The sequence below is a fragment of the Bos javanicus genome, chromosome 25 (assembly GCF_032452875.1).
Source record: "Bos javanicus breed banteng chromosome 25, ARS-OSU_banteng_1.0, whole genome shotgun sequence".
In the NCBI taxonomy this organism is placed as follows: domain Eukaryota; kingdom Metazoa; phylum Chordata; class Mammalia; order Artiodactyla; family Bovidae; genus Bos; species Bos javanicus.
In genome coordinates this window covers 184,885-206,363 of record NC_083892.1, presented here as the reverse complement: position 1 = coordinate 206,363, position 21,479 = coordinate 184,885, and the positions used below count along the sequence as shown (strand labels likewise).

General features: G+C 53.1%; 1 protein-coding gene across 3 annotated transcripts in view; it reads left to right on the top strand.

The window, feature by feature from the left end:
• The first annotated feature begins 410 nt into the window (after positions 1-410).
• Positions 411-21,479, top strand: part of NPRL3 (NPR3 like, GATOR1 complex subunit) — a 33,110-nt gene continuing 12,041 nt past the window's right edge. The window contains exons 1-6 of one of the 3 annotated variants that reach the window (XM_061400537.1): positions 411-838; positions 5,852-5,921; positions 11,763-11,892; positions 12,979-13,053; positions 17,665-17,818; positions 18,746-18,827. In XM_061400537.1, coding sequence (XP_061256521.1) covers positions 721-838; positions 5,852-5,921; positions 11,763-11,892; positions 12,979-13,053; positions 17,665-17,818; positions 18,746-18,827 — 629 coding nt within the window. In that variant the 5' untranslated portion in view covers positions 411-720. Of the gene's footprint in view, positions 839-5,851; positions 5,922-5,943; positions 6,012-11,762; positions 11,893-12,978; positions 13,054-17,664; positions 17,819-18,745; positions 18,828-21,479 lie in introns of those variants that run through there. The other 2 variants (XM_061400535.1, XM_061400536.1) reach the window with 2 other exon arrangements.

Sequence of the window (21,479 nt, the reverse complement as noted above, 5' to 3'; positions counted from 1 at the left end):
GATGCGGGGAGGGATTGAGGGCAGGAGGAGAAGGGGACGACAGAGGATGAGATGGCTGGATGGCATCACGGACTCGATGGACGTGAGTCTGAGTGAACTCCGGGAGTTGGTGATGGACAGGGAGGCCTGGCGTGCTGCGATTCATGGGGTCGCAAAGAGTCGGACACGACTGAGCGACTGAACTGAACTGAACCGAACTCGAGCCAGAAAGTTAGGCCAGGCAGCTTTCTATTTGCATTGCCGCTGGCTCCCTTGGCCAGAAGCAGGCCGCCGCAGGCACTGGGATAAGCCCAGCGCCCAGAGCCAGCGTCGCGCCTGCGCACACGGCAGCTTGCGCCTGCGCAGAGGTCGCCGGTCTGCGTACAGGGTGCTTCCGCAAGTTTGCCTCATACTGTCGCGAAGTCTCGCGAGCCTCTCGCGAGTGTGGGGTGCGGGACGGGCGCGTGGGCTTGGTGGGTCTGGCTCCGCTCGGCGCCCCTCCTCCAGCCTGTCCTCCTCAGGGCGCTGGGTCCCAGGTCCTCAGCTCCCCCCGGGGCCGCTCCTCCTCAGAGCCCCACCCGCCCCTCTCTCCAGACCCGTCCGCCTCAGAGCCGCCTCCGCCGGGTCCACGGCCCGTGCTCCTCAAGGCGCTGGGTCCCGGGTCCCGGCCCCTCCCCCGCCCGACGTCCTCGGGGCCCCTCCCCAGGCCCCGGGCCGACCCCTCCCCGGGCTCCCGGCAGGATGGGGGACAACACCAGCCCCATCAGCGTGATTCTTGTGAGCTCGGGGAGCCGGGGCAATAAGCTGCTGTTCAGGTACCCTTTCCAGAGGAGCCAGGAGCATTCGGCGTCCCAGAAGAGTAAGTGGGCGCCGGGCGCCGCCTCCCTCGCTGTGAGCGGGGAAGCCGGCTACCATGTTGTGTCCGTACTGGCGGTGCCTTCTCATCACAGAGTGCTGGGGAAGTATAGAAAAGTAAAAAGGAGCAGGAAAAGAATCACTCATAGTTTAAACATGTCAAATCACTGTTGCTAACGTTTCATCGGTTTCTGTAGACTTTTACCTGGGATAAAGCCACAATATGAATGTATTCAGCTAGGATGAAGTTACGAAATGCAGGGACATCGGAGTTTTCTTTGGCTACTTCCCCTCAGTTCTGCTGCTCCTCCCCCGATAACCACTTTGAAAAGCGTTCCTCTTGAACATAGACACCAAATATATATCCACAGAAAAATAGTTTATTACTTTGGGCTTCTTCCCCCTCCCACACATAGGATGTTCTCAGTAGCTGTTTTTTTTCCATTGAACCGTCTGTCTTGAAGCTTTTTTCTGCCTAGCAGACAGATCACCTCCCTCTTGGTGTAGCGCACAGCTGCCTGGTAGGAACATACTCTTTCCCTGCGGATGGACATTTAGGTTACTTGTGGTTTTTCACTATTGTGGATGTTCAATTTATAATTAATTAAAAAAATTATTTTAAAATTTGTAAACATGGAAAAAGTTTTAAAGGCCCAGAGGAGTTTAGATTATGAAAAGGTGGTTCTTTCCTCTCATTGACCCTCAGCCACGCACATCCCTTGTAGGGTCAGATGCTGTTACCATTTTCCTGTGCATCTTTCTAGAATCTTAAGTGTAAATGCAAGCATATACGTACATTATTTTCTAAGCACAAGTGAACACGCTGTTCACACTCTCTGCCCTGTTTTCATTTTCACTTTACATGTTTGATATAGATTTAAAACTATGGTCAGAATCATAGGAAGAACTTACTATGGTTTATTCATCCAGTCCTCTGTTGACGGACATTTGTTTCCAGTCTTTTGCTAGCAGTGTGAATGTCTTTTATGTATGTTTTTTTTGTTCTGCAGAATATATGATCAGTTCCCAGAAATAAAATGTTTGGATCCTCGGGTTAATAGTGAGTCATGTGTTAAAATTTATTTATTTGGAGGAAGATTGCTTTACATAGTTGTGTTGAGCCATGTATTTTTAATAGATCAGATTTTTCTGTTTGTTCATGAGATAGGTGAAAACTTTTATCCGATAGTAGTTTTAATGGGCTTTTGCCTTCTGACTGAGAGTGAGCATGTTTTCCTGTTTTTATAGTCATTTGGATTTCCTTTTGAGTTAAGAACCTACTCATAACCTTTGCTTAATTTCCTCTTGGATTGCTTGATTTTTTTGTTGTTGGTTTGAAGAAGCTTTTAATAGATTTAGGAAAAAATAGGCCTTTGTGACAAAGCTGTACGTTCTTAGCCAGTTTGCCTTTTGAGTTTTGATTTTTATGGAGTCAAGTTTTCAGTCTTTTTGTGGTTTCTGAGTTTTGTTCTGCATAGAAAGGCCTTCTGCTGTCCAAGATTATTAACAAAAGGAGTATCTTGTTTTCCTGTGGAACATTTATTGTCTTTTCAAAAGATGTTCTGTATAATTGCTTTATAATGTTAGTTTCTTCAGTAAAACAAAGTGGATCAGCTTTATGTGTACATACAGAGCACTGAGCTGAGCTCCTTGTGCTGTATAGCAGCTTCCCACTAGCTAGCTATCAGTATATATTTGTCAATCCTACTCTCCCAATTTGAGAAAAGGTAGAGGAACCAGAGTTCAAATTGCCAACATCCACTGGATCATCGAAAAAGCAAGAGTTCCAGAAAAACATCTATTTCTGCTTTATTGACTATGCCAAAGCCTTTAACTGTGTGGATCATAATAAACTGTGGAAAATTCTGAAAGAGATGGGCATATCAGACCACCTGACCTGCCTCTTGAGAAACCTGTATGCAGGTCAGGAAGCAACAGTTAGAACTGGACATGGAACAACAGACTGGTTCCAAATAGGAAAAGGAGTACGTCAAGGCTGTATATTGTCACCCTGCTTATTTAACTTACATGCAAAGTACATCGTGAGAAACGCTGGGCTGGAGGAAGCACAAGCTGGAATCAAGATTGCTGGGAGAAATATCAATAATCTCAGATATGCAGATGATACCACCCTTATGGCAGAAAGTGAAGAAGAACTAAAGAGCCTCTTGATGAAAGTGAAAGAGGAGAGTGAAAAAGTTGGCTTAAAGTCCAACATTCAGAAAACAAAGATCATGGCATCTGGTCCCATCACTTCATGGCAAATAGATGGGGAAAGAGTAGAAACAGTGGCTGACTTTATTTTTCTGGGCTCCAAAATCACTGCAGATAGTGATTGCAGCCATGAAATTAAAAGACACTTACTCCTTGGAAGGAAAGTTATGACCAACCTAGACAGCATATTCAAAAGCAGAGACATTACTTTGCCAACAAAGGTCTGTCTAATCAAGGCTATGGTTTTTCCAGTGGTCATGTATGGATGTGCGAGTTGGACTATAAAGAAAGCTGAGGGCCGAAGAATTGATGCTTTTGAATTGTGGTATTGAAGAAGACTTGAGAGTGCCTTGGACTGCAGGGAGATCCAACCAGTCCATTCTAAAGGAAATCAGTCCTGGGTGTTCACTGGAAGGACTGATGTTGAAGCTGAAACTCCAATACTTTGGCTACCTGATGCGAAGAGCTGACTCATTTTAAAAGACCCTGATGCTGGGAAAGATTGATGGCAGGAGGAGAAGGGGACGACAGAAGATGAGATGGTTGGATGGCATCACTGACTCAATGGACATGGGTTTGGGTGGACTCTGGGAGTTGGTGATGGACAGAGAGGCCTGGCGGGCTTCGGTTCATGGGGTCACATAGAGTCGGAATGACTGAGCGACTGAACTGAACTCTCCCCATTTGTCTCACCCTCCCCTGTCCCCACTGTGACCACATGTCTATTCTCTACATCTGTGTGTCTATTCCTGCCCTGCAGATAGGTTCATCTGTACCATTTTTCTTGTTTCCACATATGTGTTAATATATATTTGTTTTTGTTTTTTGGGTTTTTCTCTTAATATATTTGTTTTCTGTGTCTGTGAATCTGTTTCTGTTTTGTAAATAAATTTATTTGTATTATTTCTTAGATTCTACATAATCTATATTCTAGATAATCATATAATATTTTTCTCTCTCTGACTTACTTTACTAAGCGTGATAATGTCTAGGTCCATTCATGTTGCTGCAAAATGGCATTCCGTTGTAGGTCTTCTTGGTGGCTCAGTGGTAAAGAATCTTCCTGCCAATGCAGGAGACATGGATTTGATCCCTGGTCCAGGAAGATCCCCTGGAAAAGAAAATGGCAACTCACTCCAGTATTCTTGCCTGGAGAACCCCATGGATCCTGGTATGCTATAGTCCATGGGGTCGCAAAGAGTCAGACTTGACTTGGTGACTGAACAACAACAACAAAATTTCATTGTATATGTGTACCATATCCTCTTTATCCATTCATCGGTTGATGGGCACTTAGGTTGCTTCCATTTCCTGGCTATTGTAAATAATGCTGCTATGAACACTGCAGTGCATTTATCTTTTTGAATTAGAGTTTTTGTCTTTTCTGGGTATATGCCCAGGAGTGGGATTGCTGAATCAAAAACTCTGTTTTTAACTTTTTAAGGAAGCTCCATGCTGTTCTCCATAGTGACTGCACCAGTTTATATTCCTACCAACAATGTAGGAAGATTCTCTTTTCTCTGCACCCTCTCTAACATTTATTCTTTGTAGACTTTTGGATGATGGCCATTCTGACTGGTGTAGTTGTAGTTTTGGTTTGGATTTCTCTAATAATTAGAGAAATGGGCTTCCCTGATGGCTCAGTTGGTAAAGAATCTGCCTGCAGTGTAGGTGACCCAGGTTCGATCCCCGGGTTGGGAAGATCCCCTGGAGAAGGAAATGGCAATCCACTCCACTAATCTTGCCTGGGAAATCCCATGAACAGAGGAGCCTGGCGGGCTAACGTCCATGGGTTTGCAAGAGTCGGACACAACTTAGTGACTGAACCACCAATCTAATAACTAGAGATGTTGAACATCTTTTCATGTGCCTGTTGGTCATCTGCATGTCTGCTTTGGAGAAATGTTTGTTTAGGTCTTCTGCCCATTTTTGATTGTGTTACTGGTTTTTTTGATATTGAGTTATATGAGCTGCTTGTATACTTCGGAAACAAAGCCTTGTTGGTCACATCATTTGTATCACTAAATATTTTCTCCCAGTCTGTAGGTTGTCTTTTCATTTTGTTTGTGGTTTCCTTTGCTATGCAAAAGCTTAAGAGTTTGATTAGGTTCCATTTATTTTTACTTTTATTTCTTTTGGGAGCCTGACCTAAGAAAATATTGCTACAATTTGTGTCAGAAGGCTTTCCCTATCTTCTCTTCTGGGAGTTGTATGGTGTTGTGTCTTATATTTAGTTCCTTCAGCCATTCTGGGTTTACTTTCGTGTGTGGTGTGAGGAAGTGTTCTAATTTCATTCATCTTCGTGCAGCTGTCCCGCTTTCCCAAGGTCACTTGCTGAGGAGCCCGCCTCCACTGAATATTCTTGCCTTCATGGTTGAGCATCGTTGGCCGTAGGTGTGCGGGTTTGTCTCTGGGCGCTCTGTTCTGCTCCAGTGGTCCCTGGGGCTGTTTTTGTGCCAGTGCCACACCGTTCTGATTACTGTAGCTTTGTAGTGCTGCCTGAAGTCTGGGAGGATTATTCTTCCAGCTCTGTTCTTTCTCCTCAGGATTGGTTGGCAACTCTGAGTCTCTTGTGATTCCATATAAATTTTAGGATTGTTTGTTCTAGTTCTGTGAAAAATGTCATGGGTAATTTGATAGAGACTGCATTAATCTGTGTAGATTGCTTTGGGTAGTATGGCCATTGAAACAGTATTAATTCTAATCCTAGAGCAGAAACCATCACTTTTAATGGTTCCACAACCTTCCCATATGTGGATGGGTCCTGTTTTCTTAGCTTTTCTCTCCTTTTGCCTTCACTCAGGTAAGCCTCGTAGCAGATACGCTGTCAACAGTGCCGGAGAGCATGCTGAAGACCAGGATGGGGACCCCAGGTACGGGCTCTGCAGCCGCTCCGTGGGCGCCGGCCCCCTGTCGACCCAGACATTTCCCCCCTCAGGAGCCCAGTTCCTCTTCTCCACTTGGTGGGTGTTTCAGGCAGACTGACATGGGATTGTGGTGCCCGTCTCCGGCTTTCTTTGTGACTCGGTTCCATGATCCTGCTGTGGGCTGTGTGGTTGGTGGGACAGGCTGGAGACTAGATGGGAGCATGTCCCTACAGGATGTTTGTATCCCATGAGAGGAGCACGGAGGAGGGGACCCTGGTGCTGTCCTTGGACCCTCGTCCTCAAGCTCATGTCCAGAGGTTGAATGTGGGTGCTTGGGTGCAGCACAGCATGTCCGGGTGGTACGGCGGGCTGAGAGCCAGTGCTGCTGTGACCTGGGCTTAGGGCCTAGAGGAAAGCAGCTCCCGTTCCTTCTGGGCATGCTCCCCACTTCTCTCTGGGAAGTGCTCTCAGGGTGGCAACCTTGAGAAATGGCCACATCTGCCTTCTTACATTCATTTTAAAGCTTAAGAAATAATGGTACAGTCCCAGATGTAGGAGATAAGATCGTGACCTGCGAGTCCTGCGTGAGAGTATATCCATGGGAAGGCATCTGTGGGCCCCAGCCTGCACCCTGGCCGTGTGAGGTGTTAGTGTCGTCTCCCTAGGTTCTCTGACGTGGCGCCTGCCATCGCCTCGTGTGTTTTCTCTTCTCTTCTGTGAGAATGTGGGGGCTTCTGGCATGACCGCCGACTGGCTCTGAAGGGGATGGGTTTTGGAAGCAGCAGGAGGAGGCAGGGATGTGGGGGCTGCTGGGTATCGTGTGGGTCATTCTGCTTGATATCGAGGCCTGTGGATGTCTTGTCCTTTAAAGTGGCGCCTGGAAACAGACTCTTGGCTGTGAGGCGCATAGAAAGGCGTATTGCACTGCACACCTACTGAGTGCGTTTTGGCCCCCTCCTCCTGTGTCACAGGTGGTCCAGAGCAGGGCTGGCCACCTGCCTGCCTTCCTCCAAGCTCTGCGGATGTGAGGCTCAGCCCACTGAAGACTCAGAAAGAGCTCTTGGAACAGTCTGGGAGAAGGGCCGGCAGGACCTGTTTGCTGCAGTGACTTTTCAGAGGCTTACAGTAAAATGACTGGGAGGATGTTTTCTGGGGAATTCATTCTGCATTTAGCGTAATGAAGACAGGAAACCAGGGGACAGGCATAAGACACTGTGGGTCAGTCAGGATGCCAGACAGGCTTGCTCCCTAGGGAGAGCTGGTCTCTGCAGAGGCTCACTGAACGTAAGAATGCCTTTGTTGGTGATTTCGGCACACTGTAGCACCTGCTGACCCCGCTCCGCGCCCCTACACCATCAGAGGTGCAGGTTAATGCCCCGGGGCCCGGCTGTATTTTGTCTTACAGACCTGCCAAGCTCCTGCTCTGCCCCTCGCACCCAGAGGACCCCCACCCAGCTCAGATGTCTCCCCAGAGCAGTGCAGTGATGTGCCTCACACTCACTCCCTGTTTTCCTTGGTTGTCGTTCTCAGAGGGGCTTTTTCTTCTGGAACCAGCAGTGTGTTCCTGCTTGTCTGTTTGCCAGATTGAAGCTGTGTTAACGGGCCTGACGGTCCCCTCTGAGTGTGGTGGTGGCTGGTCTCACAGGAGTGCGGGTGCAGAGCTGTGCTGCCCAGGGTTGTCCTGACTGGCTAGCCGTTTAAGTTGATATGGACTGAAATCAAATAAAAGTAGAAACTGAGTTCCTCAGTTGCACTGGCCACATTTTAGGTTCTCAGTGGCCACCTGTGACGACAAGTAGGGAGTGAAGAAGATGGATATTGTCTGTTTTCTCTTAAGGCCTGAAGGTCAAGTTTAGAAAAGATGCTGTCTTCCTGTTAGGGAGGTCAGCTGTGCAGCGGCCACAGGGTCTCAGGAATTGAGGCTGAGATACTTGGTGGCGTTGTGCGGTTCTCATAAGCCTTTCACCTGTGGGGCCTTGTCTGAGCTCCTTGACGTGTTTGGGCAGAAAGACTGAGCGCCGTGCAGGCATCCAGCGCGTGCGTGCGCTGCGGCACTCTGATCGGGCCCTCGGCCTTGTTCTTGCTTCTGGGAACTGACCCTCCTTGCCCAGCCTGAGTTCTCGTGAGGATTTGAGCGTTCCTGGGAGGACTGGGAGGTAAGTCTTCCATGTCGGGAGAGTGTTTTTCTGTTCTTTCTTGTGTGGCAGGTGGTGTCGTCTTGACCTCAGCGGTTAGTGTAAGTGTGGTACTTCTGCCAGACCTTAGCGCTGTGTTAATTGTGATCTTGTAACTCTTGATGAGTTTCAGAATCAGTGTGGTCTTGATGGCCCTGGTCCCATCGCAGTGAGCGAGTCCTCCAGCCGGCAGGTGACTGGCCACAGGGTGGCCAAGGCTTCTGCACCCACCTCTGTCCCAGTTCCCGCCGCCTTCTCCTTGCTTATTCTGGACTCCTGGTTTCCCTCGGTGCTGGGGGTGGACTGCTGGGTGCAGAGACTCACTGCCTCGCGAGAGCCCAGGCTTCCCGCAGCCCCTACCCTTTCTGCACCTGGACTTGTCTAGTGCTCTGAACCTGAGCGCCCAGACAAGGTTGGCTGGCACCAGGGACCTCTGGGACTGAGTGCTCTCAAATGCCCCCTCCTCCCGGCAGGCGCTGTGCCCTTGGGAGGGTGTTCGACAAGTGGAAGCAGGGTTTCTTGTCTCCCCCACCTGCCCCTCCCAAGAGAGACGCTTGTCATCACCCCTCCATCTCTCAGAGGGGTCTGTGAGGTCTGTCCCAAGGGCTGAGTGTCCCCTGTGGCACTCGGGCTTGGATGCTGCCCTGTGCCCATCACACACTAAAATGTCCCCGTGGGCTTTATATGACACTTCTCTAGGAGGCAGGAGTACAGGGGGACCTGTTGCCCCTGACAGGGCACCCCCGGGGTTGGAGGTGCGCAGCGCACCTGGGTGCCCCGAGAACGAGGGCAGAGTCGCACGCCCTTCCATGCTGTCCCGCTGTCTGTTTTTGGACTGGCCCGAGAACATGCCCTGTTCCAGGTGTCTCAGAGTGGACGGTCTTGGTTTGACTTCCAGCTGCGCTGGTTCATCTTTCTAAATGTGTTTTCTTTTTTAATTTCTTAAGTTATTGCAGAAATGTTAGTTTTTATAACAATTATTTTAGTGTATTAAAATATATCAATATTTACCATGCCTCTCATCATCAAAACAAGGGAAAAGGATTTTTGTAAATTTTGGAAACATCAAACAAATATTGAGAGAATTCCCTGATGGTCTAGTGGTAAGGACTTGGGGCTTTTATCGCCGGGGCCCAGGTTCAATCCTCGGTTGGGGAATTAAGATCCTGCAGGCCGCATGTTGCGGCCTGAAAAAAAACCAAACAAATATTGACACTTTTTGTTTCAATTTGCTATTTATGACTATTATATCGCCTGACCCCACATCTCATGACATAGCTGTCTTTGTGCATGTTACATCAGCAGATGCTGTATAAAGCCTGCTGCTTCTGCTAAGTCGCTTCAGTCCTGTCTGACCCTGTGTGACCTCATAGATGGCAGCCCACCAGGCTCCCCCGTCCCTGGGATTCTCCAGGCAAGAACACTGGAGTGGGTTGCCATTTGCTTCTCCAATGCAGGAAAGTGAAAAGTGAAAGTGAAGTTGCTCAGTTGTGTCCAACTCTTAGGGACCCCATGGACTGCAGCCTACAGGCTCCTCCGCCCATGGGATTTTCCAGGCAAGAGTGGTGGAGTGGGGTGCCATTGCCTTCTCCTGTATAAAGCCACTCAGGTGTTTTTCTCATTATAAACCTGTAGTGTTAAGCTCTGGTGAGTGGATTTCTGTGTGGGCCAGACTTGCCCACACAAGCAGAGCAGTCAGACAGCAGAGGGGTCTCCCTGAGTGTCTGCCGGGGGTTGAGGGGTGGCTTTTACTTGAAGCAGCACCTGACTTTGCGGTTGGTCCCCTCTGCAGACCTTTGCTCTCTGGGCCCAGGTGAGGGGAGTGCTTTTCAGGCGGCCTTGGGATTTGGAGGCTTATAGATGTGCGTGAGACCACTGCTGCTTGCCTCTGAGTCTCAGGGCCTGTCCCACAGCCCGGCAGACTCAGGTTCCTGGACGGGAGGCTGAGGCCAGGGCTCAGGCCTGTCTGTGGCTCTTCATGGCAGAGCAGAGGTTTTGGAGGAGATTTTTGATATCACAGTAAAAAGTGAAGTCTCTGGGCGGTGGGTGGTGTTCTCCTATCTGTCCTGTGGTGTCCTGAGTCACAGGGTGCTGGAGTAGTGGTGGGTTTGCTCAGATAGGGCAGGAGGCACGGGCGCTGGGCCAGATGCTGGGGCAGTCGTGTCAGTGAGGCTCCACCTCCCCACGTCCTCTCCGGTCTCTAGGCCCCTGCATGGCTTCCCGGGCAGAGTGAGCCATCGAGAGGTTTTGAAGAAAGACCTAGAGTCTCCCGTGTCTGGTTGACTCACCAGAAGGCTGTGTTCCTGGGAACGAGGCCCCACAGTGGGGGCTGAGGCCGGGCTGCAGGCTCCGTGTTTCCAAAACATCTCTGACAGTGTCTGTGCGGGAAGGGCCGACTGCAGCCCTGACTGCGAATGGGGCGGCGGCCCGCGCTGACAGACCCTCTGTGTCTGGTTCGTTTGGGGGCCCCAGGTGACCGAGCGTGCCTAGAGGGCCGTGTCAGTCCTGGAGGAAGACTGGACGCCAGTGTGACCCCGCCCAGGGCCTCAGCGGTTTCCGCGGGACTCACTCGGCTGCTGGTCTCATTTATGCTCTTCCCGGTGTTGGGCGCGCACAGGCAGCCGCTACCGCGGGGCCCCTTCCTGGACCCTTGAGTCCGGGTGGTGTCTGGAAGCAGCAGCAGCAGCATGCACAGTGTGCGGCCCTCCTTCCTCTGGGGGCAAGGGTTCTCGGGGCAGGTGCCCCCCCAGAGCGCGGCCCCTGGGAGAGGCCCGGGGTGCTACCACCAGCCCCGCTGCTCGGGAGGCCTGTGTCCTCAGTGGCCCCTGTGGAGCCCTCCCTGCACAGCCTGTCCTCCCACCTGGATGCCAGAGAGGCTTTTCCCCGGCGGGGGGATGAGCACAGGCCTTGCTGCCCTCTGGCTCTACGTTCGACATGGGGCGTCTGTGTCTGCAGAGCGGAGGCCCCGGGCCCGGGCTTGGAGACAAGGCTGCCCTGCACTCTCTCCCCTGTGGTGACGCCCCCACGCCAACGCCCCGGGCAGGAGGGAAGGGGCCATGCTGCCAGCCCGCAGCCAGCTCTCACCAGCCCTTCCTCCTCCGTGGCCTCCGTCTCTGTCTGTCCCTCCATCCTCGCAGTTAGTGGATCTGCGTATTTCGTGTGTCTGAAATGTTTTTTCCCGAATAAAAGCTGGAGGGTGACGTGTTCAGGGTGTGGGAGGTCCAGGAGCTGCACTGGGATGAAAGCGGTTCACAGGCTCCAACGCGTGCATCCCCTTGGGCCTCAGTCAGCACCGAGGGGCCAGCCTCTGGGGGCTTGGTGGGGGGCCCTGCACCCCTGGGCCCGTTAAGGAGCCCCCCCCCACCCCCACCCCTGGCCTCCGAGCCTTAACAAGGTTCCTCAGGGCCTTGCCAGCACCCGCAGCCTTCCTGAGGGCAGACGCCTCTCTCCTCCTGCCTGGGTGGGGGCCAGGGTGGCAGCACATGCCCTGCGGGACCGCTCGCACCTTCGCCTTGTAGCTCTGCCCTGACCCTGGGGGTTGCTTCCGAAGGGCAGCTGTCAGGTGGAAGCTTCCCAGTCCCGGTCGGCAGTGCCGCCCCCACCCAGGGCAGTGGGCCTGCTGCTGTGGCTCTCAGTTAACTCTTTTCACTCCACTGTCTTTTTAAATTTTAAGGTTTTCAGATGTCATTCTGGCAACAATTTTGGCAACCAAGTCTGAAATGTGTGGCCAGAAGTTTGAACTGAAGATCGATAACGTGCGGTTTGTTGGGCACCCGACACTGCTGCAGCACACGCTGGGCCAGGTACGGGCTCCTGGGCAGGCGCGGGCCCCTGGCTCCGTGGGCTTTGGGGCTGTGGAGGGCAGAGCTGTCCGGTGCTTGCCCACCTGCACCTCCTCGTAGGCCCTGAGTCCTTGCCCGGAGCTTTTGCTGTTTGCATCTGGAGTCTCTCTGGACCGCGGCCTTCCTCTTTGTGTATACCATGTCTGTTTCGGGGGGGCAGCCAAGAGAGGGAGGTCAGCAGTGTGTCAGACCCTTGAGCTTTATATAAAGCAGGGCAAGCATTTCTTCTTGCTCATAGGTGAAGTCCTAGCCAATAGTGTTATCAGTTTAGCTCTCACTGTCGTCCTGAGCGTGCTCTGTGTGTTCTCCATGGAGACTGGATGCACTGTTACCCAAGGGGATTTGGCACACCGGAACTGCCAGTCAGTCCTCTGCATGCAGGCAGAAGCGACACCAGTGTCCCTGGGATTCTGAAGGGTTTTGAAGTGACACACACACATGATCCAGAAATCCTGTGAGGGCCTGGGGTATGGTCCTCAGGTGTTCTCATCTGGAGGAGAGCTTCTGAGACAGCAGGAGCTGCCAGGGCAGGGGACACGGTGGGGACATGGCCCCTGGGGCACCAGCCCTGCCCACACTTGCTCCACCTCACTGGTGGCCTGTGGGTGGGGTGGGGGCCTTTGGCAGCCCCTCGCCACCCTGCCTGCAGAACTGGAGGCACAGGGCTGGAGACGGGCCTGATGGGTGGCCCAGGGATCCCTTTGCCCCTGCTGGTGACGCTTGTCAGCAGCTGGTGCTTGGGCCCTGGGCAGGCTGGTGCCCCAGTGGCCCCTGCCGTCTCCTCCGGGCAGCCAGCTCACTCGAGGTGATGGGGCAGTCTTGTCTGTTTGGGTCACAGCACTCTTCTGCTCCTTTCTCCACTGTGACCGTCTGTCCGTGCAGCATGCACTTGCTGTGCAGACTCTGGGTGCCTCTCAGAGGCCTCGGGCTTGGTTCTCCTCTGGTTCCAAGTACTCTGGAGCATTGTCCTGCCTGCGGTGGGATCACTCCAAGTGATTGTCCTGGCAGGTGTTGGCTCTCACTCACAGAACTGTGCCCCTTTCACAGGTCTCCAAAACTGACCCATCCCCGAAGAGGGAGGCTCCCACCATGATTCTTTTCAATGTGGTGTTTGCACTGAGGGTGAGTGTAAATGACTGAAGAGCAGATCAGGGAGGAGGGGGGTTGGGGGAATGGTGGGGGTCACGGGGGAGGGTAGGGGGAGAAGGAGGTGCTGAGGAGGAGGGGTTGGAAGAGGGGCTCAGGGAGGGGTGGAGGGGCAGTGACTCATTTCCGGTGACTGCGTCCTTCACTCAACTCGGCCCACTCTGGGCACAGCACTAGCCCCTTCTGGGTGTTGGAAGAGTCTAGCTTCATCCTTCCCCTCTTTTTAAAGTAAAATGTACGTAAAACATATCATCTTAACCATTTTACAGTGACATTTTGGTGGCATCTGGTAACAGTGTTGTGTAATCATCACTGCCACCCTATTGTCATCGTCCCAAAAGGACATCAGTTATTCCGAATGCTCTCTCCTCCCCCAGCCCTGGAACTACCAATCTGCTTTCTCTTTCTGTGGATTTACCTGTTTTCTGTGCTTCACATGAAAGGGATCCTGCAGTATGTGAGCTTTGATGTCTGACTTCTGTCACTTAATGTAATGGTTTTGAGATTCATCCAGTTTTTCATAATCTTTTTTTTTTTAAATTGAAGTGTGGTTGATATATAATGTTTCAGGTGTACAGCAAAGTGACTGACATATTTATATGTTCTGTTTTAGATTCTTTCCATTAAAGATTATTGTAAGATATGGAATATAGTTCCCTGTGCTGTACAGTAGGTCCTTGAGGGTTTTTTAAATACTCTTTTAATTGAATCATGCATGTTGTAATATGGATCAGTACTTTGTCCCTTTCTATGGCTCAATCATATTCCACTGAAAGGAGATCATACTTTGTTTTATCTACTGGTGAACTTTTGTGTTGTTTCCACCTTTTGGCTGTAAGAAAATGCCGTTAAGGACATTTATGTACAAGTTTTGTGTGAACACATGTTTTCATTTCCCTTGGGCGCATACCTAGAAATGGACTTGCTGGGTCATGTGGTGACTCAGTGTTTAACCTTTTGAGAAGCTGCCAGACTGTCTTCCACAGCAGCTGCACCATTTTACACCCCCACCAGCCATGTAGGAGGGTTCCAATTTCTCTACATTCTCAGCATTTGTTATGTTGGGTTGTTTTATAATTAAGCCTAATTACTTCTTGAGGCAGTTCCTAGCACTGTCTGAAGTTTTGCTTTCACTAGTTAGAGGAAATTTCTTCTTGGTAAAGCTGTCAAAGGGCTTCCCAGGTGGCTTAGTGGTAAAGAACCGCCTGCCAGTGCAAGAGATGCAGGTTCCATCCCTGGTTCAGAAAGATCCCCTAGAGGAGGAAATGGCAACCTACTCTGGCATTCTTGCCAGGAGAATCCTACAGGCAGAGGAGCCTGGTTGAACATGACTGAGCACAGCACAGAGCTCTCAGAATACAAGGGATCTCAGTAAGCATGAGAAGCACTCGTGGGTAAGGGCTGGCTGGTGTTGTGAAGGAACTTTGAAATCTAGGAGACATGTGTTCAGTTAAATATGGCACTCCTCCACCAGCAGATTTCACTGGCGAGTCCAGTCATTCTTCCTGGTCGGCACACGTGAGCTGCAGGTGGCTTTCGTACAGAAGTGTCAGAGAGAATGATTGTATCTTGGTGACAAGGAGTGGGCAGTGTGCCTTGTTCCCTGCGTGGTGGCGGGAGTGATTCCAGCAGGAGAGGACCTGCCACCTCAGCTGCCTTCTGAGTCTCAGAGTGTTTTTCCCACAAGGCTTTTTTGATCTCACTGAAGAGTTCAGAATCAAAATAATGCTGGAGAAAAGGTTTCTTTGTTCTGAAGGGAGCTGTATTCTCAAAACTGCCCCCCTGCTGATCAGTGGAGAGGTGCCAGTTAGACACAGTGGTCCCTGCTGGTGACTGTGGGGCTGGAGGTGCCCAGAGGGGAAGCGTTGCTTTCTGCTTTGTGCACTTGGGTGGCGTGGGCTTGTTCAGTGTCTTTTTATCGTTTATTTCATTATGCACTGCAGACATCCACAGAAAGAACTCAGTGATGAAGACAGACCGAAACCACGACCAGTGCTGTCCACCCGTCAACTCTGATAGCCCCTGAGGGGCGGGGGTGTGAGGAGCCGCTGCGGCCCCACCCTGGATGTTGCAGGCAGGCCCTCATCTCTGGGAGCAGCGGCATGTGATAGCTGAGTGTGTGACTCCCATGGGCGCGGCAGTCAGGGAAAAAGGCAGATTTTAAAGTGTATGGGGATTTTTATAATAAGCAGGCTGGAGATAATCCTGCTGTCCAGTGGCCGGAGAACAGTTAGACAGGGTGGTAGTTTATACACTAGCGTGTTCTGTGGCCACTGCAAGTGAGAATGGGGGTGAGGCCAGACGCTGGAGCGAGCGGGTGGGTCCCTCCCAGGTTAAAGCCACAGGAGACAGGGCAACGTAGGACTTCAGAGCACAGAGGCAGTGATGTGAGCAGTGGGAGAAATTGAACGCAAGGTAAAGAGTGGACGGGTTTTATTTCCTCTTTTCTGTAGTCATATAAAAATGTACACTCTTTTTGCTTTGAAGTTTTCAGCACGCCCTGGGCTCGAGACAGTAGCCTGATGACCCTTGTGCCCCTGTCTCAGGTCCCACGGCTGCTGCCTCTGCCCCTGGCTTCTCTGCCCGACCCCGTTCCCCGGCTGAGGAGGACAGGTCTCAGAGCGCCTGTCTGCTCACCCCTACATACCTCAGGAAGCGTCTCTGAGAGGGGACAGCTGTTGTACACCATACCTGACAGAACTAACTTATGTAGGTAGCAGCTAGTGTCTAGTTCATGGAAACGTGTCCCAGTCGTCACAGCATTTTTTCCTGTTGGCCTGTCTAAACTGGAGTGAAAACCAGAAACCAGCCCACAGAAGCATGGGGGGTTGTGTGCCCAGGCCTCTAACGCTCCCCTCCTCTCCATCTAGAACTCTCTCCTCCTTTATCCCGTGGACGGGTCCATGGTCAGACCTGTCTCTGTGCAGACAATCCCTGTGTCTCCTGCAAACTGTACATCTGCTCTGAGGGCCTGACTGTTTGGTGGGAGTTTCACGGGTGAGACAGTCTCACTGGCGATGCTCTGCACATCATGCTGCTTCACATCATGTCTGCAGGGAGGGCATGTTTCTCAGAGCCCCACTCGGGCTGGCGCCTCCTCAGTGGTCACCTTCTTGGTGTACCCCATGTAGCCTGGGCTCTCCAGGCACCTGGAGCTGGGCCGGGCCTTGCAGCGAGTCGGGGCACCTAGACACACTCGTCCATGTGGGCCTCGCCCAGGAGTGTGAGTGAACAGCCCTGGGCACCCGATTTGTGGCACCGTCTTGCCCCAGCCAGTAGGCGTGTGCTGGGGGGTCAGGGAGTGACCATGTGCCCAGGTCACTCTCCTCCCTCTGCTTTGCTGGGAGGAAGATTTTTACACAGATTTTTCTCAAATCTAAGGCAGAACATTTTGATTTGAGGCACTTGTGTACACACTTAACCCAGACCCTCTATCCCGTGACCTTCTGGGGACCCTTGAGGGGCCCTCCTGGATGTGGGGAGGGCTGTGGTCTGCAGGGGCCCGGCGTGGACCTAGCCCTCAGCCCCTCGCTGTACAGGTGTGCTGCCGGGGGTGAGTTCTGCTTGTGAATGTGGATCTGCTAGGAGCTAGAGTGTCCCCAGCTCCAGGTGATGAAGGTGTTTACTTTGTCTAGGTCAAGGTTTGGCCCAGGAGCCTGGCTGTGGACCTTTGCCGAGGGCCGTGCCTGCAGATAAACAGGAGGGGAGGCCAAGCGGAGGCTCTAATCGGGGCCGCCACTCTCCCCTCCTCCCACCTCTACCCGGGATGACTCAGCCTCCCTGTCGGCTCCTGGGGTGCTGAGTCACGGCAGGTGGTTATCAGCTCTGGGGGCATCTTCACAGACCTCACAGCTGCCTGCCCCACCCTTGGCCTGGGCGGGTGCGCAGGCCTGGCTTGGCTGTGGCCCCCGATAGGTGCCAGGATTAACAGAGGGGTGCAGAGGGATGTGCGGGGGCCTGGTGCCTGCTGACCTGTTAGCCAGCTCTCAGGAAGAGCGCTTCCTCTGAGGACAGAGGTCTTCACTGAGCAGTGGGCCCAACACTTGTGTCTCACGCTGTGTCCCTGTTGTTACTTGTGTGCTTGTGTGACTGAGCTCTCACACAGCCGCTCCCTGGAGACCGTAGACACCCCTGGGCTCTGCTCTCCATAGGCTTACTCTGAGCACTTGACCTGTGGGCTGATGGGTGAGGGAGGGCCCTTGTTCTTCTCAGATGGAAGCCTGTGACCTTGGGTCCCCGCGCACGTGATGGCGGGGTCTGGGCCTTCCGTTGTGTCACTGGGCTGTTCCTGCCAGGCCTGGACTGCATTCCTGAACATCCCCTGCCTCCCTGGATGTGCTGGCCTGGGGCCCTGAGTGTGGGACCCTCTCTCACTTGTTAGAAGCACCTGCGTGCTTGTCCCTCCCCACTGGGGACCCCACAGGGCCATCTGTGCTGCCGTGTGGGCAGCAGCTCCATGCCCACCATGGAACGTGCGCAGACTGGTGTTGCTGGGAGAGGCTCTCAAGGGGACCCAGGACGGGACACCCAGAGAGGGCTCTTCCGCAGTCTGAGCAATGCTGCATGTCCTCCTGGGGTGCCCTGCAGGCCCACGCGGACCCGTCGGTGATCAGCTGTCTGCACACCCTCTCCCGCCGGATCGCCACCGTGCTGCAGCACGAGGAGCGCCGCTGCCAGTACCTCACGCGGGAGGCCAAGCTGATCCTGGCGCTGCAGGACGAGGTGTCCGCCACGGCTGACGGTGAGCGCGCCGGCGGCTTCTCCAGAATACGGAGGCTGGTGGGCTCTGTGCTGGACTGAGCATGCCCTGGGCACGCAGCAAGACCCTCAAAGGTCCCAGCAAGACCCAGGCTCCCGAACTGATGCTCCGAGAGTGGCTCCCCAGCCCAAACTGTCCCCCTCCCCCAGACCCCGTATGATGGCTCTTCCCGCAGGTCAGGTACCACCCTGGTCCTGCTGGGCAGTCTCCCTGGGGTGGGGGGCATGCGGAAGGGCAGCGTCAAGCTGGAAGGAGGCCTCTTCTTTGCTTTCAGCAGAATTGAAGGGGAGCCCAATCGAGCTGTCAGCTGGCCAGTTATTAAAGTAGTATCTGCTGATGGACCCGCCTGAGGCCTTGGTGCACTGTCAGCATCTCAGAGCTGAGAGATGCCCCCTCTGTCACAGGCTTTGCCTCTGTCTTCTCAGGTCAGCACCTCCATAGCAGAAGAGAAAACCAGGACTATACTTGCCAGTGAACTTGGGCTAATTTTAGCTATAAGCAAAAGTACATGAGAATGTGCCACTTGGAAAAATTTGTTTTTGATGTTTGACAGTTGTCAAAATGTGTAATACATTTATTTTCCCCAGTTATGTATTATTAATAATAACAATCCAGAAGTTTTATCTTTTAAAAACATTCTTAAGAGTTTGTGACTTTTTCACCGGGATTTTTAAAAGTTCAATGTAAGTACATCTATTTTTTGTTAGATGTTACGTGAGGCCTGTACTTGCAGAGTCAGGTGGGGCCAGCGGTCGGGAAATCCAGAAGATGGTGGTGCGGACCACTGGGCAACGTCCTGATGTTTGGTGTACAGTCACTTAAAGTCCTTCTTAGCCTAAACTTGCCATCTGGCCTGTGTGAGCTCTGTGCTGTGCAGGCTCTGAGTCCCCTGTGTTACAACTCTTGCAGCAAATGACGGGCCTCAGTCCCCATTCCACCACATCCTGCCCAAGTGCAAGCTGGCCAGGGACCTCAAGGACGCTTATGACAGGTAAGACGAGTGGCCTCCTGCCCAGGGCCTCCGCAAGGCGGGTGCCACTTCCCCGCTCTGCCTGAGATGGAGGGAGGGCAGAAAGGTGCCTGGCTGGGACGGCACCCCCAGACTTTGCTCTGACTAGAAAATGGACCTGAAGAAAGCTGTGTGGGGGCCTAGAACGCAAGGTGACGCTGACTGAGCACAGCACCTACCGTGTTCCAGGCCTGCCTTCTTCAGGTGAGGTCACTGTGGCTGCCGCACCCAAGAGGAGACTGAGGCTCAGGGTCTAGACTGGCCCTGCTCCCCTGACTAGCTCTAGTCTTGGGGGTTTGGGACACTCAGTGTATGGGCAGCAGGCAGTGGAGACATGGCGGGAAGCCCAGCTCAGCACCACCTCTTAGTGTGGACAAGCAAGGCAGGCACTCTTCTTTCTAAAGCGTGTCCACGGGGCTTTGACCACTGCTCCCTGGCCCTGGGTCTGTGGGACCCCAGTCCTGGGTGAGTGCCGCTGGCTGGCAGCTTCTCCTGTTCTGCACCTGGCAAGCGGGCTCACCAGAGGCCTCTCGGGGCTGAGGGGACCGGCATGTTGCTGGACGGGGGGCGCAAGGGGCACTGCCCCCTCACCTCCCCTCGCCGCCAGCTTCCCTGCCCTGGCCTCCTCCATCCAGGAGACCGTGTTCCCCGCTGGAGATGGGCTTGACCTGAGAGCTGTGGCCAGAGCCCCTCTGGAGATGGTGGTTTGTCCACATCCTTTCCTTTTTCCATGTAAGGTTTCTTTTTCCCCGTGAATTCTCTCTTTTTTTTTGGCTGAACTGTGGGACTTGTGATAGCTTAATTCCCAACCAGGGATTGAATCCTGGCCTCCTGCAGTGGAAGCGTGGAGTCCTAACCACTGGGCTGCCAGAGAATTCCCCCCTCCTTTTTTTTTAATGTTAATTTTTTTTCTGATTTCACCAGTATTATGTATTTATTATAGACATAGGGAAGTATAAAGAAAATAAAACGGTCTGTAATCCCATGCCCAGTGTTAACCACTGTGATGTTTTGGTAATTCTCCTTTTGTTATTTAGCTTAAGCCTTTGAAGAGGTCCCCTGTCGGTCAGGTCTGAAAGGGCGCTGGGCTGCTTTCTCCTTAGACCCTCACCGGTCCCGTCCCGGAGGCAGGATGTGTCAGGTGGCTGCGTGCTGTGTGCCCCTCCGAGGGCGCGGCGCACAGGAGGGTGAGCCCGGAGCATACTGCGTGTGCGGTTGCCCTGTACCTTCTCACCTCCACGTGCAACTTAGACATCTGTCTGTTGGTAAATAAGGACTGACTTCTCTGCTGCCCAGCTGCCTGCCGCCTCCCTGGGGCTTCATGGGCTCCAGCTTTTGCTGCTGAAGGACATGCGGCTTAGCCGTGTGTGTTTTTTTGTGGGTGCCCGTGCATCCCTGAGAGAAATTCCTAAGTGGAACTGCCGGCTAAGTAGTCAGGTGTGTGTGTCACGGAGGTACTGCCCTCTGTGGCTGCGTCTGCCCACCTGTCAGCAGCACCTGACTTTGCCACACAGAGTCTTCTGAGCTTTCCGGTTCTGCCGACCACGGTGGGTGGTGGATGGTGTCTCAGGTCAGCCGATATGAACGCAGGTGTGCACGTCTTCACCTGGGCCCACCCCTGTACCCTTCTCTGTGAACGCTCTGCTTTGGCCCTGTTTCCTCCTGGGGGCGCAGGTGCCTTTAGGTGGGAGGGAGAGCTGTCTTCAGGGATGCACAGAGTGGCTGCTGTTTCCATGTTTTTATTTCGATGACTTCAGGGTGTCAGAGGACATAAGAGCAGCGTCCCTTGAAACTGCACGCTAGATCCAGGCCAGCGTGGGCTTACAGTAAAAAGCAATCCAGAGCCAGACAGTATGTTTCTGAGCAAACAATGAGCTGTGAATTCTTAGGCTCGAACTGTGTTGGGATGCTGACCCTCGAGAGTTGACAGCTGCTTTCGTGGCGTGCTGGACCAGCCGAGCCCGGAGCTGAGGCAGCCCAGTGCTGAGGCAGCCCAGCGCCCTCTAGTGGCAGCAGTCCCAAGGACAGGAGTCAGCACTCAGCAAGAGCAGCTCCCGGGCCCCCATTCAGCCCTTTGCCTCCTTCCTGAACCCAGATGACCCCCTCCCTGTTTCCAGGCCCGAGTCTTGTGATCTGGGTCCCGCCCAGTGCTTCTCCCATAGGAATCCCAGACCATCCGTGTCCTCCCCTGTCCCCGCCTGCTGACGGCATCGGCTCTGACCCAGTGGGAAGGCTGTGAGGGTCTAGCCTGACCCACCCTGCTCCTGCAGGGCGGGCTGCACCGAGGGGCAAGAAGGCAGGTGGTAGGGAGCACGCAGCCCTTTCTCTGTGGAGGCTCGCCAGCAGGCCCCGGGACGGGCTTTCTCAGAGCAGAAGCAAGAGGCCTGAAGCTGAGGTCTGGTTGAGGTTCGAGGCTGGGCTGGGACTTTGCACAGGGGCGTTCTGGACTGAGCGCTTTGACTGCAGTCCTGTGTGTGGTGTGGCCTGGGGGCCCTGTGCCCCAGGACCTCTGCGTCTGTGAGCCGCTGCTGCCGCGTGACCCCGCGGAGCCCACCGCTGCTTGCCCAGCACCTGTGTGTCCCCTTGTAGCTTGGTGACTTCAGTGACAGCATCCCCCGAGGTTGGGGATGTCCG